The following is a 15,937-nucleotide window of genomic DNA, read 5'->3' on the forward strand; positions in this document are numbered from 1 at the left end:
GGAACACGGGCAAAAATTCCCCCAGAAAGGGGGGCAGGGGGGGGGGGGGTACAGGAGAGGTGAGTTCACACTGCTGAAATGAATTGTATAGCGGTTTTGTATACCTAGACATTAGCCATTCAGCTGTGCTGGTAGAAGCCATTTTACAGAACACCAATGAGCCATCACAGCAGAGACTCCTCACTTATTAAGGTGACTCATTAGGAGGTTTCTTTCAGACAAAGGGAGCTGCAAAGCAAGCTTTGTTTGCTTCTGTCTTTTTTAGCAGGCTCATACTGCTTTAGGAATCATTTGTCATGTGTTACATTTTAATTGACGTTTATTTGTAATACAAAATATTTAAGAAACAACAGAAAACAGTTTTAAAACTTGCAAACTAAAATATATATTTAAAATAGAAAATATTAAAACAAGACTGACCCAAAACCTTTAAAGGTTCCCATTAAAGCCCTGCTTGTTACCCTGTCCTTTTGACCCATATGAGCAAAATACAGGTTCGCCTTAAGCCAGTTCTTGCTTGAGTGTCTTTTATCACAGTGTATAACTTGATTTGGACTAGTCTGAGATTGGTAAAAACCCACCGAGCTTAAAAGCTGGTTAATTCTGGCTGGTCCCTGACACGTACAAGAGTGTGGAAATGGCATCTGAAGTGCACTGTTGGAAATAGCCTTATACAATGGGAAACCATGGACAGATAAAACATGTGTGATATGATAGATAGCTTTGCATAATGTAATTTAGTATTTCCTGTGAATCCATCATAAGCTTTGTTTCTCATTTCTAGCAGGATGACACAGCAATGTACTTTAGGAGATTACTGAAGTAATATTTAAAGCACCGGCTTGTAGAATTGTCTTTGTGTTGATCTGCAGTCATTTGTTTTGGTACCAGAATGTAACCACACCAGGGTAACACTTTCTTATCTTCTTTGTGTTCCAGCTGTATTCACAGATACTTTCATCATCGTTTCATTTCTGAAGGAAAACAAACTTTGTTTAATCCAGTTTACTAAAAAGACTGCTTCTCCAGACATAAACAAACACTTGGAAAAACTCTCCGCTCTTGATATGAAGGTACATTTTATGATTTTATTTTTTTAAGGATTGCGTTCAATAACTTTTGTCCCACCTGTTTGTAAGATATGATGTGTATTCCATATAAAAATTCTAGTGTTTGGCAAGGATGAGACTATAAGGAAATGAAAAAATTTGATTTTTAAAAATATATTTAACGCATATTCTAGCCCAAAAACAAAAATGTACTACTACTAGTCCTTAGATGTGGTGACTCCATTAGTTTCCCTTTCTCAATGCTTTAAAAAAAAAAAAAATTTCCACCTGGTGATCCTACCAATAATATACTTCCTGTTCTAGAGCGCTAATGCTCAATCACTGCACTCTATCTATGGAAGATCAGTGTTTTCACCTTAGGCTGCTCACGTGAGTTGGACTACAAACACCTCTCGCGCTCCTTATTTCTACTGGTTAGATGGGCAATGCTTCATAGAAGATAGCTGATCACATTGGTCGAGATGTCAGTTCACTCCTCAGGAAGGTACAAGGACAAAGGTTTTCTGAAGGAATCTGCATTTGCATTTCTTTCTTGAGTTTAGTTATGAATTAAGGCTCCGGGTTAAATGTCTGGGTTAATAAGTCTCAACAGAACTTCAGGGAAATATTTAGTTTTAGACTAAGAAGGGTTAGAATGTGCTATTTGTTAGGAAAAATACTTGTGACTCACGGGTTTCTTTGTATGCATAAGACTATGCCATTGTGATTGTACAAAATGTACACCAAGCCAAATTATGATTAGTAATAATTATGGTAGCTGGGAAGTGGAGCTGCTGCAATTTTAAACATCAGACAGGGACGCCATGGACACATTTAAAGGGATCCTGTCATAAGAGGAGTATGAAGGCTGGCAATGCTGACCTCACCTTCTAGAAATGCTAGCTTCCTGGATTTCATTCTGCTGCTTTGGCTTCGATACATTCTGATCATCATAAGCTCAGTTTTTAGTAACCCAGTTTTGACAGAGTAACTTTAGCACATGATGTGATCACTGCATAATCCTTCTTTCCTATGATATCCACATAATTTAAATTAAAAAATACGATGTTGTTTTACACAGTAGAAATGTCCAACACTGTCTTCATCTCAGGAAACAATAGACAAGAAGTTCTACCCATCCCGTAGCCTTTTACCATTAAGGCTAATCTAGCAAAGGTGTCTGGTGAAATGTGGGGATAACCAAAGACTTGACCTATTTTTCTCAGTAACCTCTATAGTATTTTTCTAGTTTACCCTGGTTGTCTATTGAAAAATTCCACTGTGTCATTTGTCATAAGTTGCCCTAGAAACCTGGTGACCAGTGCATGAACTATCAAGTTATGGTAGGATTCATGGGAGACTACATGGCTATACCTGGCCACCAGTACATAGCTCCACAAAGAGAAGAGTAGGGCAGATATCTAATCATAGACACCGCTGGCCAGCCAAGTGTGGGGAGAAAGAGAAATTGTCTGTGTTGGATTTTTTTCAAGCGATTGCAATTATTTCCACATAGATGAGTCAATATTGAGAAAAGTACTACACCAATGTGTTTGGCAACACGATTAAAGTGACCATAACAACCTTGAAATTCAATGGACAGATTACTTACCAAGCGTGACAACCAGTGAGACACATTTTTATGCTTAGTCATACTGCTCTTGTTGGGGACACATTCATTCTTCTCTCCAACTAAGTTGAATGCAGCACATGGGCAATGAAATGCTTATTGCTGACTTCACCATAGAAATGTGACGAACTAGGCATCTGTTCCCTATGCAATTGCTGCAAGGCCCAGTCTTCCCACAACAGTAGTAAGCAGTGATTTACTCATAATGCATCCCTTACAAAGAGCAGGTTGTTTGAGTATTCTTAGCTGCAACATTTTGTCATTCTTTATTTCAAAGTTATAGCTAGTAAAGCACTTTTTTTTAAAGATTGCTACAATGGTGTAGGAATACATAGGATTTATTTAAACCTCCATACTGTGCTTTACATACTGCATGTAAAGCACACGGCCGCTGCACACATCACTGACATCTTTCAGTGATCTTCAAAGCCGCTGCTGAGCTGTGTCAGTGACAGTCAGCACCCTTACATGCCATAGCGACCCAGACGGCCCACACGGCATCAGAGGGCTGCCCTGGCTGGGCCCTCCTGTACCCGGGCCCCATAGCAGCCGCCTGGGTCGCTATGGCGATTGTTATGCCACTGGTCAAATGGAAAATAAGTACTACCCATGGAAACATCTGATGTTTTCAACATACTATATTTAAACAGGCAAGCATTAGACCTTCATTCAAAGAGTGCCTACAGAATAAGGTGATAACTTTGAATAAAAACACAAGGGAATTTTGCCTTTACAATCAATTATTTAAAAAAATATAAATAGATGCAAAAGTATATTGTGGAAACAGTACAGACCTGGTCACATTTTTTGGTATCCTCCCACGAAAAAAATAGCATTCATCATTGTTTATTCCTTATTTTAATAAATCTGGCTTTGCTTTTGATTCAACTGAATATTTAAAATAATAAAACAAATTGAAATGGCGTGGACAAAAATGATGAGATCCTTAACCCAATATTTTGTTGTACAACTCTTAGAGGCAATCACTGCAAGTAAGCAATTTCTGTAGCTTTCATTGAGACCTTTGCACCTGCCAACAGGTTCGGCCTACTCCTCTTGAGCAAACTGCTCTAATTGTCTTGGGTTTGAGGGATTGCTTCTCCGGGCTGCATGTTCTAGCTCTTTCCATAGATGTTTGATTAGCTTTAGAACAGGGCTCACGGAAGTCCACTTCAGAATAGTCCAATGTTTTGTTCCTAATTATTCTTGGGTGCTTTTAGCTATGTATTTTGAGTCTTTATCGTGTCGGAGGACCTATGACCTGAGACAGAGCTTTCTGACACTGGGCAGTATGTTCCCCTCTAGAATTCCTTGATAATCGAGATTTCATTGTGCCCTGCACTGACTAAAGGTACCCTGGGCCAGACAAAGCAAAGCAGTCCTTAAACCTAAACAAGCCTCTTTCATGTTGCACAGTAGGTATGGTGTTCTTTTCTTTGAAAGTTTAATTTCTGTGAACTTAGAGCTGATGTTACTTGCCAAAAGGCTCCAGTTTTGTCTCAGCTGTCCAAGGGACATTGTGGCTTGTCAATATGCATTTTAGCAAATATCAATCTTACTTTTTTATGTTTTTCTTTCAAAAGTGGACTCCTCCTTTGAGCCCACTGTCACTCAAAAAGCAGATTATGCAATCAAACACTGATGTATCTTGACCTTGGATTTTAGCTTTGGAATTTTTCCTTGGCTTTTTGCCTCCCATTTGCACTATCCTTCTGCTCAATCTAGGGTCAATTTTCCTCTTGCAACCATGTCCAGGGAGGTTGGCTACATTCCCATGGACATTAAACTTCTTAATAATATTTGTAGTTGTAGCCACAGGAGCATCGAGCTGCTTAGTGATGATCTTCTAGCTTTTACCTTTGGCATCCTGGTCTATATTTTTATTTCTGATCCCCTCAGACAGCTGTCTCCTTTGCTTTCTCTGGTCCACAGTCAGTGTGGTGCACACAATGATACCAAACAGAAGAGTGACTTCTTTTCTCCACTTAAATATGCTCGCTGACTACTTACAAGATTGAAGACGTGTGATTCTAATTACAGAAGACAGCAAGTTTGAAATATCACTATGATCCAATTCTTTGTAATCTTTTCTAGGGGTACCAATAAATCTCTGTAGGCCATTTTAGAATATCTTTGTAGAATGAGCAATAATTTCTCTTTTCATCCTTTTTTTTGCTTTACTCTGACATATCAAAGGCATGCAGGTATACATGAGACAATTGCTTATAAGCAAGGAATGAAGCATTGTTTTAATGAGCTGTAAGGGTGCCAACACATTTGTCCATATTTCTTTTTTTTTTAACCATTCCTTGTGGATTTTCTAATATGTGATTCAGATCATTATCATTCTAAAAGATCCATTTCTGGTTTAACTTCAACTTATCACACTTTGATATGATACAGAATTCAAGTGGACTTGATAACTGTGAGCTGCTCAGGCCCTAAAGCAGCAAAACAACCCAAAACCATAATATTTTCACCACCCTGCTTCATGGTTTAATACGAAGCTCTTTTCTTGAAGTGCTGTATTTGGATTGCACCAAATATGTCTAGCGTAACTATGGACAAACAACTCTGTCTTTGATTCATCAGTTCACTGAACACTGTTTCAGAAGGCCTGGTCGTTTCCTATATGTTCAATGTCAAGCTGAACTTGCAGTGAAGTTCTTTCTGGCACACTTTCCATGTTGGTGGCGGGTTGATTAAAAAACATTTTTTTAATTTATTTTACAATTTTTCACTTTATTTTTTTTCCCACCTAACTTTATTGCTATCGCATGTAGAATAATAATCCCCTATGTGATAGCATTTCGAGGTTACAGGTTCTCTTTATAGAGACCCCTGATGTCTCCGCTGGCCTCCAATATAGGGAATCGAGCCCAGCATTGTGCCTGATCCCCTGTGTTATTTCAGCCGGTTTCTGACAGCTGTGACAGATGTTCACTAGTCTGCTCCTGCTCTCCATCCTGACAACAGGCTTCTACAAGTGATCTGGCAGACTGTGCAGCAACCCAGATCACTTGTAGAAAACGAGAATCGCTTGATGAAAAAAACGGTACCACGCAGCAGCAGCCATGATCTTGGTGTAACTACTTCAGGACCAGGACGTATATATACGTACAGCGATCCTGAAGTAGTTAATAAAGTGAACAAACCCCATGGCATGTTCTCAAGTTTTCACATAACTGTATATTCAAGAAGACAACATTACATTTGATTAGGAAGATATCACATAGTAACAAAGTGGGGTTAATTTAGTAAAGGAGTAGAAGAGCAGTTCACTTGGCATAAAATCTATTTTTCCTTGCACATGATTGGGAATTTGTGTAGCACAGCAGGACTCATATTAGTAGAGGGAGAGGTAGAACTGGTAGCCAAGCAACCTGCCATGCCTTTTATAATTTTGCCACCCTGACACTGGTTGTCTGTTGAAAGGAGTTAAAGGCAGTCTGATGATTCTCATTAGTGTTGAGGTGTTTTTTCTTAAGCAGACTGGGAGTGGGTTAGTGACCCAGTCACCAACCTGGCAATGCTATCTGCCAGGGGTGTCTGGATCACAAACTGAATAAACTGGATTCAAAATATTCTTTCTTTTAAAACCGTTTTCATACTGTTTGCCTTGAGTTCAGCTGTATATAAAGGCCTATGTCTGGAGCGTGTAGTTTACATATGTGTAATTTAGCCGTGTTTGCCTGAAATAGCCAGGAACTTCACATTATCTTTTTCTGTGTTACAGAATTGTTTGGAGAAGAAAGTTAACAGTTTTTTGGGGAAATTTAATATAGCATTACTGATTTTAGCAAGAACATAACCTTAGTCAGTTTATGACTTGCATCTTCTGTTATAAGTAACCGTTTGCTAATGTAGAGGCTATTCCATTATATGTAACCTTGGTGAATTTAAAATCATTTTTAGAGAAAAATAAACCAACTCTCCAAATACCTGATTGGCAGGACTTGCAGGAGGAATATTGTGCCATCTCTCCTGTGCCAGGTTTCAGGTAATGTGTTTCCTGGTATCAGGCGTTTTGCATCTGCAGAGCTGTTTGGAGCACATGTTTAATTTAGGTCTCACTATATTACATTTGATTTTGCCTGGAAGGAAAAACTGTCTGCAAGCAAGAGATGAGAGTATCTCATCCATTTTTCAGGCTGTTTCAGTTCAAGACCCCTATTCCATATTGACTTGTACGTTCAGCATAGCTGTTCACCGCGAACTTAGCTGTAATGTAAAAAATGCACGGAAGCACATGAACGCAAGACACAGCACTGCAAGATAAACCGCCGCTTCCAGTCCAGAGAAGCGAGGCTTGACATTGACATGCTCTTTCAAGTTAAAGTGTCTGGCAAATTATCATTTTATCTTTTCTGTCACCCACAGGTTCAGAGCGCCTGGTTTAATGTTCCTCCTCTAGGGATCCAGTCCAATACTGGGAAAATAAGTCACTAGGATCAGTTTATTATATCTACAAAGCTTTACTTTTTTAAAATATCAGCTACTAAAAGCACAAGTTATGCTTTTACAGTGGAAAATAGTGTATTTACTGTATATATGAAAAAACCTATAAACTTGCAATGAGTAAATGCAATAAAACATGCATTGGTGGTACCATCACTATCAGTGATATAAATTCTATTATGGGGAATGGAGGTTCTTATATAGGCACAGTGCAAGTCTGCTCTTATGTCTGCTCTGCATAACTAAACACAAGGCATACAACTTTTTGCAGTTTGTACTGTATATGCATGGTGGCTTTAGACTACTGGAGTTTCAGACACATTGATAAATAAGGCCAAAAGTGTGAAGTACCCAGCTTAATCAAGATATACTGTGTGGGAGTTTTGTACTTGTTAATACACTAACCAGTGGGTTTAGTAAAGTAGCAAAAATAGCCAAGCTGAATTTCAAAGTGCAATGACCATAGCAGTCTATCATATTTCAGCAAGGTAGCATAAATAGCCAAACAGAACGGAGGTTGTAAACCTTCTTCACTCTATCAAAAGCAAAGAAAAATAATTGTTTTGTAGTTCCACTTCCTCACAAAATGTGAGAAAATGAACTTACCTCGAGCATTCCACCACAGTCCCTGCTATTTATATATTCATATATTTGAGCTGCATGCGGAACCATCTATCGTTTAAGTTGTCCCTTTTTAGTTTTCACATGGTTCCCTAGGCTGTAGTTAGCTTAATCATTGGTTTATTTTTTCTGTGTACTGCGGGCTTTCCCTAAGCTCGGGATATTGATTGCTACTGCCTGCTAATGTCTCCAGTACTCAGTGTGGGAAGAACCAATAACTGAGCTATGAGTCTGCCCTAGTCAATCACTGAAGAGTTTGTTCAGTGGTCCAGAGTGGTCTTTTTTTCCCCTGGGCTTTGTTAATGCGGTGTTAATGCTCTGTTGGATTTCAGTTACCTTCCTGGAGGGTCTGTCTAGAAGGAAATGTTTGCCTGGAGGTAACATCTTGAATTAAATCTTATGTGCTGTCCAGGAAGGGCCTAGTGGAAGCTGCTGTTGCTGCACATAGCAAGAATGATTCACTACTTACAGAATAAGGTACCTGTGGCTGCTTTCAAGGAGTCAACGACCTAAATTGTCCATTGAGAAAAATATCCATTGAAACTTAAAAAAAGAGACTGTGGCTGCTCTTATAGAGTAAAGATCTAAAACTGTGACTGCTGTTACAGAGTAATTGGGTTAATTTTGGGGGCTGGTTCCTTGTAATTTTTTCAATAACTACCTCTTGCATTGCTGATACTGGCTATCTGTGATGGGGGGGGGGGGAAAGCCTTTACCCTGGATTGCCCAAAACTCACTCCTCAGGGACTATTGAGCACTTTCTTGCTACTGATGAAGAAGATCCTGGAAACTCCCACGCTGCAATTGTACTTCCAGACGCATGGAAAGTAGCCTTGAATCACCCAACTCTAGACCCTGAGTGTGCACCTACTCCCCTCCATCCTCGAGTGCCTAGAAAGGAATCCACAGATCCCTCTGGAGCTAAACATTAATCACTCCATGACGGGTGGGTCTAACAAGGTGCCTAACAAAACTGAGCTTTAATCTGTTTTCTCCCACCTTCAACCGTGATAATCTGCAGATTCCATTATTACACTGATAAGAAAATGGTGATACAGAAACTCACGGAATTGGAGAACATTGACTTTTATAGAGCCTCTATTAAAATATTCCCTGATTTGGCTAAAGAGACCCTGGACAGAAGCCAGGTACCTAAAGCACTTCTTGATGCTCTCAGAACAGCAAACATGTCCTACAAATGGGGGTTCCCAGCGTGCTTAGCACAGCAAAGTGAAAGTCCACTACACTGAGATTCCCAGAAAATTTGGACCCATTAAAAGCAACGTCCACAATGTTAGGGGCTGAAATCACCGGTAAAAGGCTTGCAATTCTTAGAAAACTTGAACATCACAATGTTTCTACAGCATTTCTGCAATAGACACACCTTTAAAGACGTTTTTAAAACTCCCCTCAGACCACACCACTTTCCACAATGGTATAACAGTTTCTCCTTACTTTTATTTAAAGATAGGCACATACTCAACCTAATCTCTAGACACTACTATGAATGGGATTACAAGCCTGGGAAACTGCTTGCCCATGCAAAAAAAAAACCAAAAGCAATCTGCATGCTTTATATAATGTAAGCGGCGAGACCCCTATTTTCTGAACAACCACTATACCAGATACATTCTGGCCCCCAAGATCAGAAACTCTCCGTGCTAATATTTCTGTAACACATAAGCAGGCTAAAGACCTGACAATCCCAATGACATTCATGCTTCTAGCCCTATTAAATGTGGACATTAAACTTTATGCTAAAGCACTAGCCCTTAGACTTGTGCCTCAACTAAACCCCCACCTTTTGTCCACTGACACAGAAAATGCGGTTGATAGGGTGGACTGGGAATTCCTCAAGTCCTCTCTGTCCCATTTGGGCCTAGTCCCCAGAATACTCAATATGATTTAAGCCCTATTTCACTTTTTGTTCCATGCCATAGATGTCCCCTTTCTTCTATACTTTTTGCCCTTTCCCTGGAGCCCTTCCTGAACATGGTAGGAAAACACCCAAACATACATTGTGTGCAAATCAGAGTTCACAAACACCAATATTATAACCTCTGGAAGATATGAGCATGCTTTTGGGTAAGGAGAATTAATGTTTTAAAGATGAACATCTTTCTTACAGTTTTTCTCTATTTCCATATTTTACTCTAATAACCCCCTCTTATTCTTCCAATCACTACATATTACCAGCCAATTCATCTGAATGCTCTAAAAGCCCAAAAATGTCCCATCTTACTCTAATACAATTAAAAGGGGATTGAGGCTTCACCCTACCATAGCAGCCTCCCTACGTTTAGATAGGACATTCTCTGACTAAAGAAAAAGATGGGCCACACTAGAGGAATATAGTTCTAAACTCTCCAACCAAATATGGATACATCTTTCCTATGGAGATACAGTTGTGCTCAAAAGTTTGCATACCCTGGCAGAAATCGTGACATTTTGGCAATGATATTGAAAATATGACTGATCATGCCAAAAAAACTTTTATTCAAGTATAGTGATCATACAAAGCCATTTATTATTACATAGCTGGCTCCTTTTAAAATCATAATGAAAAGAGAAAACACCCAAATGGCCCTGATCAAAAGTTTACATACCCTGGAATGTTTGGCCTTGTTACAGACACGTAAGGTGACACACACAGGTTAAAATGGCAATTAAAGGTTAATTTCCCACATCTGTGGCTTTTTAAATTGCAATTAGTGTCTGTGTGTAAATAGTCAATGCGTTTGTTAGCTCTCACGTGGATGCAATGAGCAGGCTAGATACTGAGCCATGGGGAGCAGAAAATAACTGTTATAAGACCTGCGTAACAAGGTATTGGAACTTTAAAAAGATGGAAAATAATATAAAGATATTCAAAGCCTTGGAAAATGCCAGTCAGTACTGTTTAATCACTTATTCAGAAGTGGAAAATGTGGGGATCTCTTGATACCAAGCCAAGGTCAGGTGGACCACAACTGCCAAAAGAATTGTTCGGGATACAAAGAAAAACCCACAGGTAACCTCAGGAGAAATACAGGCTGCCCTGCAAAAGATGGTGTGGTTATTTCCGGGAGCACAATACCACAATACTTGAACAAAAATGAGCTGCATGGTCTAGTTGCCAGAAAGATGCCTTTACTGCTCCAATGCCATAAAAAAAAAACCCCCACTTATAATATGCCTGACAACACATTGACACGCCTCACAGCTTCTGGCACACTTTAATTTGGAGTGATGAGACCAAAATAGAGCTTTATTGTCACAATATGGGATGGGACACTCTTGGACTTTCCAGCATGACAATGACCCTAATCATAAGGCCACGTTGAGCTTCCAGTGGTTACAGCAGAAAAAGGTGAAGGTTCTGGAGTGGCCATCACAGTCTCCTGACCTTAATATCATCGAGCCACTCTGGGGAGATCTCAAACATGCGGTTCATGCAAGACGACCAAAGACTTTGCATGACCTAGAGGCATTTTGCTAGGACGGATGGGCAGCTATACCACCTGCAAGAATTCGGGGCCTCATAGACCACTATTACAAAAGACTGCTCGTTGTCATTGATGCTGAAGGGGGCAATACACTGTATTAAGAACTAAGGGTATGCAGACTTTGGAACAGGGATCATTTCATTTCATTTTTTTAATCTGTTGCCATGTTTTATGATTGTGCCATTCTGTTATGACCTGCAGTTGAATACGAATCCCATAAGAAATAGAAGAAATGTGTTTTGCCTGCTCACCCATGTTTTCTTTAAAAATGGTACATATATTACCAATTCTCCAAGGGTATGCAAGCTTTTGAGCACAGCTATACCTCTTGTAATACCTTTCCAATCACACTTATTAACCCTCCGTTACCGGGATGTTTTTCAGAAAAGACTGCAGAGGCATTACAGTTCTCTTCTAATACTACTGCCAGGACACAGGAACTTTCCAACAGGTTTGAAAGATAATTGTGGGATAAACTGTGGGTTAAAAATAAAAGGAGTTTATTGAAAATAACAATAAACAAAAATGATAAAAACTATTTTAGAAAGTTTGGGATGTCATCAGTGCCATGACAGAGGTCAGGAAACACTGAGAGCAGGATGAACGGAAACAATAGCTGGAGCCAGGAACCAGGACATTAGTCAGCTAGAGCCAGGGTCGTACACAGAGAACAGGAACAGCAGCAGTGACACTTGGTAGATCTGAACACATGCAAAGCTGGAGACTAAATGGACAAGCTGATGGTTAAATGGTGTTGCATCATCACTCTGAGACAGGTAGTCGTCAGGAGTTTGTTAGTAGTTGCAGAATGATGATGTTTATGGGTTTGGTCATAATAGGGCCCCAAAGAGGAACGAGCAGTGTCAGACACACTGCAAAAGAAGACAGGCTGCAGCTCAACTGGACCAGGAAGGGTCAGAACACTTTCTCCACTATAATGAGGCATTTTAAAATTGGACACTCCTATCTTTTCTGGAATATTTAACTAAGTGGGAAAAGTACTGTCTAAAGAACAGAAACTTAAAATGCTATGACTGTGTCGCTCCTCGTGTACTAGCAAGTAAGCAGAGGAACTGAACTTGACACTTTCTGGCCGCTGGTCTCCCTTCAAGTGACCGTCTCTTCCTGCACGTCCCCCATGTGCTGGAGGAGATGCGACACAGAAGGTACTCTTGTATTCATGTGTTAGTTGTGCCCTTTTAAACTTTTATTAGAGACCAATTGCAATTGTAATACAAATGATCTCTGGCTGGGCACCTTCACTTAATCCCTGTACATGTCTTTTCCACTGCTACACAATCCATTACAGAGCATATCGGAAAAAGTATACTCCCACACCTGTTAAATGCTGCTAAAACCAACCTAGCATAACATTGGAAACAAACGAAGGCATCGACCATGAAAGCTTGGTACGACCTAATAGAGCAAATTATGTTCATGGAAGAGTTGACTCAAGATCAGAGAGATCATACTGCCCACGACTTAGCATATGGTCCTCTTGGACAAAGTTTAAGACATACCTTCAGCTCATTTCAGTCTCCTGACTTAAGACACCTTATCACCCTGATAAGCTGTAGTACAGATTTATTGACACTTGTATTACATGGCCGTTGTATATTAAGGCACTGGTGCGCACACCCCCATTATCCTTATCCTATACTTTTTCTCTTTATCCTCTCCACATCACTCTTGCACCCTTTATGCCTCTTCTGTCCTGCAGCCCTCCAACTCATCCTAATCGGTGTTCTGTGATTTTTCTGTAATTGTATCTGTTTGATACTAGATTTTTCACACATGTTCTTTGCAATTTGACATGTACACATGCGAACCTTGTAATGTAATGTAATGAGAAAATAATAAATTGGGGTTTGGAAATTGAGATTTACCCTGCTGTGTACGCCAGAATTGCTGCCATCATTTTTGGGTATGTGGGTTAAGGTTAAACAGTTTTAACAATACAGCACAGATCTCTTCACAGTACAGAGCTCTACTGTGTACATTACCAAACTGAGGAGATAGTAAACTTGCCGGTCATGCTTACTACCTCTTCAGTTATGAATGAAAGTAGTTTGTTTTGAATTTTTGCTATCTTAATTTCCTTTTTATATCTTTATTCTTTGTAACTTTTAAATGATGAAAGCGTTCCCTTGTTTTTATGTTTTTTTAAATGCCCCTTTCTTATTTTTTCATGGTCTTCCCTTCTGGCGCACAGTGCTGAATCAGCAATGGCAGTACTTATATAGTTGCAGAGGAATGGCCACACATCCTTTTTCATGACAAGGTTGTATACTTACAAGATTGTTCTCCTCTCCTGGTTCTACTTAAACACAATTGATTTTTACAAAAGGTACTTCAGGAACACAATTCTTTTCTCCATACACTGTTACAAATCCTCAACCCTTTTTCCCACAAGGTTTGTTACATTTATCATACAACTTGTTAACAACCTAACGCATACATTCGGCTACATTCTCTATTAGAGACATGTCTCCTTCTCCTGGCCACCCTTAAAACCCATCCACAGTCTAAACATTGCAAAAGCATTAGGGATCTGCTTCTCTGGCTTCTGGGGACTAGGCATGCACTGGAAGAATAGACTGCCCAGGCTGGCACCCATTAATATGATGGTGGGATTTGATATGCCCACTTCTGTCACTTTACTTCTGGATTCCCGGTTTAAAGAAACACAAGCCATAGGCACTGCAGGAATTACTCCTCCAACCTTTATGACAACCATGGCAATCTTGGATGAACTTGGATATTCTCTAATGCCTTATCCCTGAGTTCAGCTGTTACTCAGTTATCCACAGAAACTGGCTGTGGGTTACATGCATGGACGCCAACTTTTCCCCAGCAGGCAACACTGGAGGGGATGCATTTGTCACATTAGCTTGTGGGCTAGCCTTTCTCCTCTCTGGACAGTAGCCTGCAACATGCCCAACTTGGTTGCAGATGAAACACTTCAGCTATCCACTGCTGCAGGTCTGGCTCCTGGAGATTCTGATGTCGATGGCTTTGAGGATGCAATCCTGTACTGGAGTTGGGCATCTCCAGTTTTGTGCTCTAACTCCCTCTGACATAGGTAATTTCTCCTTCCAATACGGTCCAAAAACAGGGTCACACAGAATCATGCAGTCATCTGGATTGCAATTTTGCTAGGCTCAAATGTCTTAGTACACTGTTCCGCATCATTCTCTAGCACCAAATACTATATATAGGCATTGTCCTCTTTTTGAATCTATTTACTTCTTACGTTGGGCAGTACCACATCCGAATAGCCAATTAAACACCTCCAAAGAAAATTATACTGGACTATAATGGTAAAACATATTCAGAATTCAATCACTTTATTAAAACAAGTTCTCTTATACAAAGTCTTATGTAAAATCATTTATATCACGATATCAAGATTTACAAAACATGTTAATAAATATAGGTCAAACATCCTTGAGAGATTGTCCCACTTTTCAAACTAGGCCAACAATTATCATTACACGTTTATCCTCATAGTCCATATGCCATATCCAACGAGTATTTGTCAAATAAAAGATAGAAAAGAAAACCCAGTATGAAAACAACTATTTGCAAGTATGTCTTTAACCACTTCCTGTCCAGGCCATTTTTCAGTATTCAGCGCTGCGGTACTTTGACTGACATTTATTCTCTCATGCATCTCTGTACCGAAATTAATTGTATACTATTTTTTGGGAACAGATAGCGCTTTCTTTTGATGGTATTTAATCACCACTGAGGTTTTTATTTTTTACTACAGAACGAAAATGCTGAAAGTTTTTTTGTTTTTTTTAAACTTTTCCCTCTATATGTTAGGAAACATTTATTATTACCCAATTTTTTGGTAAAATATAAAAGACGGGGTCACGTCGGGTAAATAGACACCAAACATGTCAAGCCTTAAAATACCGCTCATTAGACATGTGCACTACCAAAAAATTTGTTTAGTTTCGTTTCGTTTTAAATTCGGATTTGTGTTATTTCGTTTTTCGGGATTCGGGTGTGAAAGTCAATTCGGATTCGGAATTTGGATTCGGACGAAATTCGGTAGCGGTAGTTCGAACGTTCGTTTTGTTTTCGTTTCTTATTCGTTTCTTATTCGTTTCGTTCGTTCGTTTGAAGCAAAGTGACATTTGAGGGGAAAAAAATGTTTTTCTCCTTCTCTAATGTCACTTTGCTCCAACGAACGAAACGAATAAGAAACGAACCGAAAACGAAACGAACGTTCGAACTACCGCTACCGAATTTCGGAAATGGAAATTCGGATTCGTTTGCATTCGTTATGTCTGTAATTCGGAATTCGGATACATCCGAATGTCCGAATTTCCGAAAATTCGTCCGAATTTCGATTCGGAACGAAACGAATCGCACATGTCTACCGCTCATCAGTTTAGTTTTAACAGTGATTGATGGCCCTAAAATTATTGCTTTCACTCCGACGCTCGCGATGATCCGTAATAAGTGCTGCGTAATTGGCGCAATCATCCTTTTTGCATGTAGGGACTACATGAAAAAATTTTGGTGGGTTTTTTTTTGTGTAAGTTTTATTTATTTTGTGACCAATTTTTTTTTTTTTTTACACTTAACTTTACTGTTATCACATAGGGGGATAAGGGACGGGACGGCAACGTTGAGGACAGGTGAGAAAGAGGGGGGGGGCGGGTGCGGGGGGGGGGGCTAAT

General features: G+C 39.7%; 1 protein-coding gene across 1 annotated transcript in view; it reads left to right on the forward strand.

Moving 5' to 3' along the window:
* WDPCP (WD repeat containing planar cell polarity effector) overlaps positions 1–15,937 on the forward strand; it is a 249,435-nt gene that overhangs the window by 76,195 nt on the left and 157,303 nt on the right. Inside the window, exon 8 of the mRNA XM_018555708.1 lies at positions 940–1,073. Coding sequence (XP_018411210.1) covers positions 940–1,073 — 134 coding nt within the window. The remainder of the gene's footprint in view (positions 1–939; positions 1,074–15,937) is intronic.

The sequence above is a fragment of the Nanorana parkeri genome, unplaced genomic scaffold (assembly GCF_000935625.1).
Source record: "Nanorana parkeri isolate BGI_ZX_2015 unplaced genomic scaffold, ASM93562v1 scaffold11, whole genome shotgun sequence".
NCBI lineage: Eukaryota > Metazoa > Chordata > Amphibia > Anura > Dicroglossidae > Nanorana > Nanorana parkeri.